We start from the raw sequence: 10,254 nt of genomic DNA on the forward strand, positions 1-10,254 counted from the left end.
TTGCAAGGCTTAATTCCAAGGAGGCCTTAACCTTCCTAGTTGTCTCCCTACATTCTCTGATAACAGTCAGAGGATGATTCAGGAGATTCATAATGATTCAGGAGATCAAAGCGCAAAAATCGTACTCCTCCAAAGTCCCTCTAGATCCTGTTTTAGGCACTAGATGCTTTCTTCTCTACCCTGACTTTAAGCCAAAAACTGTAAGCACTGCTAATCAATAAAAGTTCAAACATAGTTAAGAAAACTGTTAAAGGAAGATGAATTAAAGCCAGGAATTCTAGATGCCAATTCTACACAGAAGCAGGCTCAGTGTCACCTGCCTCATGTGACCTTATGCTTGGAACAAAAGAGTATGGAGGAACACCACTGGGTCAGTTGCAATAGTCTGGACTGAGCTGCTGCTTCACACTGAGAAAAGCAAATCCTATGGGGAAAGCAGTGAGGCAGAAGCAGCAGAGTAGAAAGATATGTCAACATGCTTCAGCTACAGGAACTCTTGAAAAAGTAATATATTAGGTGAGAACAAAGGTCAGTTTTGGTTTTATTCTTTCTGACAATACACCAGTAGCAAATATGAAACAGTAAAGTGTGTAAGAATGAAACATTCTTAGACTGTTAATATCTCTGTATATTTTACAGTTAAAAGTAGTCAGTAAGTTAGAGTATTTCTGAGTGGAGACTGTATTTAAGCTAAGATTTTAAAATAACTATCATGTTCCACATACAAGTCTAATAATTTTGACCCCATAACCCTGAAAAAAGTCTTATAGCAGTGAGTTCCACTACTATGTTACACAGTAATGAAATAAAAGTTTGAAATTTGCTGCCTGATCACTTCATTGAAATCTTAATTCTTAAAAGCTATCAAACATTCCCAAATCAAAGTCATGGACAATGTCAAACTGGTCCTTTTTTGTTTGTTTGTTTTTTAAGATGAGCATTGAACATGGTATTGGAGAAGACAACAAACCGTGACTTTAAGTAGTGGAATAATATTTTTGTTCATTTTGCTCTCAATTTCTCTAATTTTTTTTTTATTGCCACTGAGCCCCAACCAAGCATTTGCCGAGAAGCATGCTGGCAGCAAGATCTTCTTCCTTAGCAGAGTTTAGAACTCTTCAGTCTTCATTATTACACACATGACGTACAGTGATTTGCAGTTAATAACACTAAGGTACACCTGGCACTTTGGCACTTGGCTATTCAGTGTCAGAAATCTTTCTGAAATTCAGTAAAGGAAGCTTCAGATTTAACAATATATAGTCCTTTCAGCAGAAAGTCACAAAGTCTTAAAAACATTATTTGGATTACTGAGTTCAAGACCTTACTATGTATAAAGCCCAATATTTCTCCTCATTCTGTGGCTCAAGTAGTTTGTACAGAAAAAAATTTCACTTTATTACCTTATTCTTGTTTCTGAAGTCTTGTCACAGTAGCAACAGAAGACCCCAGAATGACCTTCTGAATGTGACTGCTTTATATTAGCTTAAAAAGGGTGTGTGTGTGTCTTTTCTTTGCACCCAGTTATATATTTGAATGTAAACTGGTATTAAGAACAGGCAATGGTAAATTTGGATTTACATTTTCTATATTTGTGAGAAAGCAAAGTCCTGATGAGCAACAAGAAGAGCTGAAAACAGAGGCACAGGCCAGCTGGTCTCTTCTTCCAAGTGTGAAAGCGCAAATATGGTTTGTAATGTGCCTCCTAAAAATGAAAAGTTTGACTACACTAAGTGGAAAACATAAAAGGATTACCACCATCACCATGTATCTGTGGCTTTGTGAGTGATGACTGCTGCAGGGCTTTCGAGGTTTTTTAGAAGAACATGACTAGAACCCTACAGAGATTTAAGAATGGAGACTCTATTTAAAGGATTTGAACATCCTTAGGTGCAAAATAGGCGCCAACACACTTTGCTTAGAGACCATACAGTTCCAAGAACATGAAAGCTGATTTTTAAGCTAACAGGAAACTCTGTGCCCTCTAGATTTTGCCAGTAGGTTCAGATGCCTGAGAAGATAAGCCTGTGATCCATGTTAGATACAAGCATATTTAAAAACCTGTGCATGACCATAATTACCATGTTAGGCACCCGAACTGCAGCTAGGAGAAACAGTGCAGTAATAAGCCCTTATCACAGCAATAGGTTTTCAGTATGAGATTAGAGCATATTAAACATATGCACATTCCCATTTTTAACACACATGTTCATTCTCAATTTTAATGCAAGCGCAACAAAACTGTCACTTTTTAAAAACCATTACATATGAAGATTTTCAAACACCCCATAACTTTTAACTTGCCTCTCCTATGAAGGAGCCTATATTGTGTATAGCCTATATAATACTATGAAATGTACAGTTACTAAAACTGTGCATAAGACAGAAGATCAACATATTAATATCCTTTTGGAAAACAGATGGATGTATTGTTTAGTTTTAAATGATTTCACAGACTAAGCTTGTGTGACTTATGAATTTATTACATGATAACTAGTACAATGCTTAAGGCTGAAATTCAACCCTATGCAGAGGAACTAGTGCAAGATTCGCATACTACTAAAGTACTACTAAAGCACTGCTTCCAAACAGGCAACAAACAAACCAATACATAAAGCATCAGTGGTGCTAACAGTGACCCTAAGAGGATCTCCTCTTAGGAAAAACATCTTAGGAAATTTTCTTATGAAAGATTTCACTGACAGGGTTTGGGTCTAGACACTAACCACAAGAAGCATTCTCTCAGATATTTTCCTGGATTTAAGTGTAGAAATACATCATTTTCTTAAGACGCTGCCTTGAAGGGTGAAGTTTTGAGAGAGGTATCAAAAAATGGGAGGTTTGAGGCGTGTGGTAGAACTACAACATGATTTTCAGTGTCTTAAATACCAAGACAAACCCGCACTGCTGATAACTACGTAGCACTTTACAAAATGTACATTATATGTATATTATATATGCATATAAACCAGTGTTATTTCAATCACTAAGTTCTTCCTCATCACTGAAATAAGCACTTTTCTTAATCCGTGGACGTTTTGAATCATCTGAAATTGAAGATTCCCCTGCAGTCTGTGTCCATCTTTGTTGCTCTTCCTCAATTTTGGCTTGCTACAATGAAAAAAGGAAAAATATTAACTAGGATTAAGAACAATTAAGATGCATTACAAATAATAACGCTAATTATTAATATGCATTGAATTATTTACTAAGTTAAAGAATTCAAGCGGTTCATCTCCACTTCCAGATAAACTGTGAGATGAATGCACTAGATAACATTTCTGAAAGTAGTTCTCACATGCAAACAATAAGCCTTCTGCACCAATGCAGGCCACATGGAATACCCTCTATTTTCAAACAGAGGAACCTTGCACCTGGCAAACTTACAGAACTATACAGCAGCTTCGATCTGAAGCAAGGAATGCTGCGTGTTTTAAATTGACTTATTGAATCAGTTTTGTTCTACTAACAAGTCTTCTATCTGTTGTTTTTTGCAGTAATTCATCCAGGCAATGAATGTCTTCAGGGATGTAAAGGTTATTCAACTAAAGGTTGAAAAAGATGCTTCCTACTTTTACTGGAAAATGTGCTATCCCAGTTAAAATCTTTGGATGGTGTGAGCAATGGGAATATTTCCTGTCTTGTTAACATTTATAGTTTTACTCACAATTGTGAAGTGCTCTCGGGGTGTGTGGGAGGATAATTTTGCATATTTGCATAATTTGTTTGGACTACACAATGTAAAAGTGTTGCACTCATTGCAGTCATATTCTGGACAAAGTTATCTTAGAAACTCTGAGGGTATTTTTGGGGGGATAGGAGCACACAGGGGCCAGCTGAGGACTAGGGAGCCATGAAGTTTGACCATCAGGTCAGGCTTGCTCTGTGTAGAGAAGCAAAAGCCTGTAAAGTGTTAAAGATGACAGTAATACAGTTGTCAGACTATCCATCTACATAACAAAAAATGCATTAAATACGTTTTGAGAGAAAAAGTCTATTGGAGACCTGCACTGTATTAGGTAAAGGACATGCTCCAGAAATAGATATTGTTCAAGGATACTGTAGTGAGTGAGGACAGAGGATGTACCTGGTCATTTATACATGACTGCTCAGTTTTTCTGGCAGTTCAGTTAACAGAGCGATTTGTGGACTAGAAACCTAACAGAGCATCATAGCAGAGATGACAGGAAACTAAACAGCAAAGGAGCTTGAAGGAAAGAAAGAATTGCAATGCACAAACACAGCAACAGTGAAACAGAACAGTTACAAAAAAAAGAAAAAAGAAAAAAGATCACTGAATATGCAAACAATATGAAGAAACCAACTACAGTCACCAACTACTGTCAGGCAGGAGTGCCCAGAGTGCTACAGAGTGGGCAGGTCTACATGTGTATCTCAGAGCTTTTGAAAAGCAGACAGAAACAAGGAAGTAGAGATGCATTTAAATAATAAATACACAATGCTTCAATTCTGTACCTGAAAAGCTATAGCCTGACTGAGGCTATCTAGAGCAGGGTCTTCTCCTTCCTCTTCACTTTCTTCTTCTTCCTCACTTCATTGTGCAGAAAGAAAAATACATAGATCTTTAAGTGCTCAGTATGAAAAAGTTGGCTAAAAGAAGTATTCAATGTAAATAAATATACATACATTTCTTCTGGCTCAATTATTTTCTTTCTCTTCTTCTTTTCTTTTTTTTTTGGTGGCTCCCGCTCTCCTAGCATATTTTTAGGACAAGCATAACTTAAGTGTCCTGCTTCCTTGGAGAAAAAGAAATACTGCTTAACAGAAACCATGACAAACAACTATATGTTAAAACTTATCATGAGGAAAGTTAATGCAAGATAGTTCATGGGGGAAAAAAATTGAAGCAATTAGTGAGATAAACGGAATGCTGAATTAGCACACAGAAGACAAACTCTTCTCTATAAGCTTGCCATGGAAACGAAGAGATTGGTGGCGACGTGCACCTTTAACAGCAAACTGAGAACAAGCTACGAGCAAAGTAGATTTTCTTTGTCTGCTGCAATAGCTGAATACACTACAGCACAGTTTACATTCAAGACAAGATATAAACCTCAGCATTAACAGTTTAAGAAATAGGAGTGAGTCAACATTTTTGCTCTCAAAAGTGTTATGAATACAAATCAAGTTTGTGTTTGATGTTAAAAACTATCCAAATCTTAATCTCTTATGTTATTATATTAAGGAAAAGTGAGGAATTGCCTAAAATTTAAAACACACTATTCTGTGTAAAACCAGCTGTTTCCAATATTTATTTTGCAACCAACTATATAATAAACTTCCAAAGATACAGCAAAAGCAGGTATTTTGAAGCAGATAAGGAGGTTTTTCCTTCTCATACCAATACTCACCTCTGTCTGCTCATCAGCACGTTAAGCAGCAGTTATAAGCACATATTTTCCCCCACCCCAAAAATCCCAAATAAAAGACAAAAGGAGTATTATCATTCTTGAAAAAGGTACAATTGCTATGCAAGTTGACACTATCAACAGAAAAAAAAAATTAACACCATAGGCAGGAATAGCAATGGCCAAACTGAAGAAAAAAGCTAGAATATAGGAGTTCATTTTTGGTTTTACTCACCCCACATTCATAACACTTAGACTTATCAAAGTAGTTACGCCTGCGAATGAATTCTGCTGCTCTTCCATTATCAATGGCAATACTTGCTTTTATTACTCTTCCAAACAACTACAGCAAATTGGAAAAAAAGGTAAATATTTTGGGGCTGTAAACACAAACCTCCTACCAGAACAACTTTCCACAATTTACCTGTTTGTTATTAAGTGCCCGAGAACAGTTTTGTGCAGATTCTTTATCCAAAAACAAAATAAAGGCAACTCCTTTGCTCTTCCTGGTGTCTTTGTCTTTCATAATAGTAACTCTGAAAACATATAACCACATTGTTGATACACTAAAAACACTCCACAGATATTTGTTCCTTAAAGATCGCAGTGGGATCTTAGCTTTGTTATACAGCAAAAAGAAAATAAAGTATATTTATCAATAAAAAACCTTCTTAAACAGAAATGCAAAGGAACAGCTAACCAGGCCATGTGTTTATAGGTAAAGTGGAGATGATTTTAAAAAGCATGTGAGGTCTTGCTGGGTCCAATTTCATTCTTTATTCCCTTGGATCACTTGAAGAACAGAGAACATACTCTTCAGATTTGCAGACAACTTAACCGGAGGGAACTACACATACTGGAGGCGAAATTAAAATTCAGGAGTAATCTTAACTATTGCTATAATTGCTGAAAAGCACAGTGTATTGAACTGCATCCAAACTGACAATTCTGTGTTTCTGTAGGACTAACCAGCTAAACAGGTTCATGATAGGAAGTGATAAGTATATGCAGTACTGTTCTACAAATATCTCCAACTGGAATCCAAGCAGGTCATGGATGCATGTGTTATTTTATATGACATACAAATTAAATCTTCGGTCTACCATTGGAATCAACAGCTCCAGTAGCACATCAAGAAATTCAAGAAAGATTTATACCAGTGAAAACAACACACAAATAAGAAGAATGACAAGATATGAAGGGGGAGTGGGGGACACGTCCACACAACCTGCGTTCTGTCCATCTTAACAATTGTATTTAGCCTTAAAAAAAACAACAGTGGGAAACAGGATGCCAGTCTGCAGGCACATAAAAATGAAACCACATGTTAAAAAGTAGGGAATAAATTCCTCCCTGTGTCCACCATGGGCTGAACAAGGTTCAGCAATAAGGCAAACCAAAATTACAAGAAGTAATAGGACCTTTATCCAAAAAAAACCCCAAACCCCGCTTCAATGCATAAGGCCTAACAGAGAACCTGTATAAATAACAGATGACCTACATAGTAAAAAGTGTGTAAAATAAAAGCTCAGTAGAGAAAGCTCAATTTTCCCCCAAATACATGCATAGAAAGATAGAGGTTAGAACAGTTTTTCTACTGAAGCCTCTTGGACAAGGATATGTCCAACTGAATGCATTGAGTTGAAGTGTCAATAAAATTTACTTTAGAAAAATTCTATTAATTCTTTTGCCAAGTTACTCTTCCAAGAGTTCCAATTGAACCCTAATATGACTGTCAGGCTTCTAATTGGGATATGGAATGTACCAGTTAGTAACACAAGCATAGGAAGAAACAAGTGTGACAAATCTTCAAAAAGTCAGCAACTTCTCGGAGCCCTAGAAAGTCTGATTTCTCACTGAACAAAGCTGAAATCGTAACAGTCAGGATATACCGGGGTGATAAATGCAGCATGGAAAAGTCAGCATGCTTTTGCTATGTCAAGACACACTTCAAAAAAAAGATCTATTAAAGCTTTTTTAGTTAAGTTAAAGCTGACCTAGATAACATTGCAAAGCTCTCTGCAGTGTTAAAACAACTTTAAAACAACTTTAAAACTTTAAAAAGTCCCCGAACAAAGACTCTACAGAAATCAAGCTAATATTTCTAAGATTTTTGTTGGGAATTAATAACTAGTTACGAACAGGAAAACTGATCCTTGTTAAGCTCAGTTTCACAGTGAAATGGGAATACTAGTAGAATTCCACAGTATTTGCATTGTTTATAGTCAGGTCAGCTTGTAAAAGGAAAGGGAAACAAATTTTGCTAGATACGACAAAAATACAGAGTAGTATTTTTACACGTGGTATTCTGTGACTGCATTTCATTTAACTTCTCGCAGTGACTAGACAAAATGTCAGGAAAAAACAGGCATCAGTAAGTGAATTTTTGGCAAAACATATAGGTAGGGGAAAACAGGAACTGCACAGATAGAACTGCAAGGTCTAAATTAGGTACTTTCACCCAGGACACATCACAGGATTTCTTCATAGGCATCTGAAAACACCATTTCTGTTGTCTACAACAGTGAAAAAAGAAAGCAAAGAAAACTCTAGAAACTATTAATATAGGGGGAAAAAAAAAAAGAGAGAGAATGCTGCTATCACACCTTTAAAATAAGCAATGCATTGTACAGCCAATACTTCATACAATTCTCATCCTCCTATCAAACAATTTCAAAAGCCAAGACAGTAGGAGACTCCTATCCCCAAACACACAGAGTATAGGTACATTACCAAATGATAGCAGGTACATTACCAAATGATAGCAGGGAGGTCAGAAGTGTCAATTTTATGGAGAACAGGCCCCTCAATGGGTGTTAAACACTAAGTATTACTACAACCCTAGCTCAGGATTTTTTCTAGATTGGCAGTTCAGCAATTAACTAAACCAGGACATTCACTCCACTCTGGAAACAAAGACTATAGCTGCCCAGTTGCCTTGGTCACTGTATGTCTGCCAAAGCTGTATGTAAGGGCTTTTGTCTCAGTCAATTTAAAAAATATATTTTTCTAAAGATGTAGTTTGGCTTTTCCTGCTAGTTGTCACCTGAAACACACTCCTGAGACTTCAAAAACTTTTAATTTAGCTCTGTATCTCACAGATTATTACAGCAGCTGCTATATGCTACACCAGATATTTGCTGGTGTAGGGTTGAAATCTTCAGCCTTGAATCTCATTATTCTGACTAGTTAAAAAATAAACAAACAAAACAGTAAGTTCCTTACCATGGCAGCATTTATTTCTATCATTTGAACACAGAGGCAGGTACTCACATGTTCATGAATATTCCACATATTAAAAGCCATTACTATGCAGCCTTATGTCTAATCTTAAATATAATACTGAGCAGTCATGATAACAAGTCCCTCTATAACCCCAAATAGAGGAACTGTACATTGTTATTGTGGGAACTGTGACAATGACTAGTGACTCATGTGACTAGTTCACATATGTAGAAGCTCCCACTTTAACATTTATCCACTTGTGTTCCAGGTGGTGTTCAGGGGAAGGGGAACAACACTTACTAGGAGGTAAAGCCTTTTCTCTGAAAAGGAGAAAAGGCCATTGGTATATAACAACATTCTACTTGCTCTTAAGAATTGGTTAGCAAAACCTGTCCCCAACACAAATATTCTTACATTATGCATGTAACTGCAAGAACTTCCAGTTGTTAATTAAATTTATACTTTATTGAAAATGAACAGGACTTCAATACAGTTCCACATTTGTAGTTAAATTATAAAAAGCACAAGACTTTCAAGTGAAGCTAAGATATTAAATATTTAAAGTGAAAGCTACAAAAATAGCAGGCCATTATCAGGTCACTTACTTGACTACCTTCCCATACTTTGAAAATATCTGAAATATGAAACAAAATAAAAAGATTTAACAATAGACAATTGCATTTCATTACCAATAAATTTATCAAGACAAACTTTTCTAAGAGGTATGTACGAGTATTGTATTTACACTCAAAATCATCGTCAACAAGTTAAAACTGCACAATGTGGCTCTTAAAAACTTACCCGGTATAGATCGTTGTTTGTCAGAGCAAAGGGTAAATTGGACACGTACACTGTGCTTTTGCTTGGTGCCAACCCACCACTCATTTTCCTGATGAGAAAGGGGGAAGAATTAAATTGTATCCAACAGAGCAATAAAACAGTTGCAAGACTTTTTAAAAGTTGCTTTTCAAACTTAGCCCAGACTGTCACGATTAAGTTGCAGGAAAGCACAGCTTTCATTTCCCTTTCATCACTTTACATGAAATTAGTGTATGCCTCCATGTGCTACATAAGACATACATTCCTTCCCTCTCCCCTGGATCCAAAGCATAGTTTTGCTGTATGGGAGTCAGTTTTTTAAGTCATGTAAAAACAGACAAGTTAGTGTACTTAAAATAAGCCTCTGCTGATTTGTGCAGTAAAGAAACATTTAGGTCCGGAAAGAAACAAGCAATCGCCATTTATGAAACTTTCTGGACAACATGTGAAATTAACGACCTTTGTTCGAGCAGATTCTTTATAGGAGCTTCAGTTCAGCTGCATTCAACACACAATAAGCCACACTCAGTTAACGGGGTGGGTGGGGGGAAATCTTCCCTAAAGCAAAGTCCTAACTATCGAGGGGAAAAATACACTGTATTGGGTCTGACCGGGATGGAGTTAATTTTCCCCACAGCAGCCCTCATAGTGCTGTGTTTTGTAAAGGTGTTGATAACACCCCAGTGTTTTGGTTACTGGCGAGCAGTCCTAGCACAGCACCAAGGCTGGCTCTCTATTTCCCCGTTGCCAGGAGGCTGGGGGTGGGGAAGGTCTTGGGAGGGGGCACAGCCAGGACAGCTGACCCAAACGGACCAAAGGGATATTCCAGACCATATGACGT

At 36.9% G+C, this 10,254-nt stretch overlaps 1 protein-coding gene across 1 annotated transcript in view; it reads right to left on the minus strand.

Moving 5' to 3' along the window:
- Positions 1-2,979: 2,979 nt before the first annotated feature.
- The window catches only part of ZCRB1 (zinc finger CCHC-type and RNA binding motif containing 1), a 13,672-nt gene continuing 6,397 nt past the window's right edge, over positions 2,980-10,254 (minus strand). The window contains exons 2-8 of the mRNA XM_010171780.2: positions 9,396-9,483; positions 9,200-9,228; positions 5,794-5,905; positions 5,605-5,712; positions 4,648-4,757; positions 4,477-4,552; positions 2,980-3,111 (exon numbers count right to left, since the gene is read on the minus strand). Of these exons, the coding sequence (XP_010170082.2) occupies positions 2,980-3,111; positions 4,477-4,552; positions 4,648-4,757; positions 5,605-5,712; positions 5,794-5,905; positions 9,200-9,228; positions 9,396-9,483 (655 nt within the window). The remainder of the gene's footprint in view (positions 3,112-4,476; positions 4,553-4,647; positions 4,758-5,604; positions 5,713-5,793; positions 5,906-9,199; positions 9,229-9,395; positions 9,484-10,254) is intronic.

This window comes from Antrostomus carolinensis, unplaced genomic scaffold (genome assembly GCF_000700745.2).
Source record: "Antrostomus carolinensis isolate BGI_N321 unplaced genomic scaffold, ASM70074v2 scaffold25277, whole genome shotgun sequence".
Lineage (NCBI taxonomy): Eukaryota > Metazoa > Chordata > Aves > Caprimulgiformes > Caprimulgidae > Antrostomus > Antrostomus carolinensis.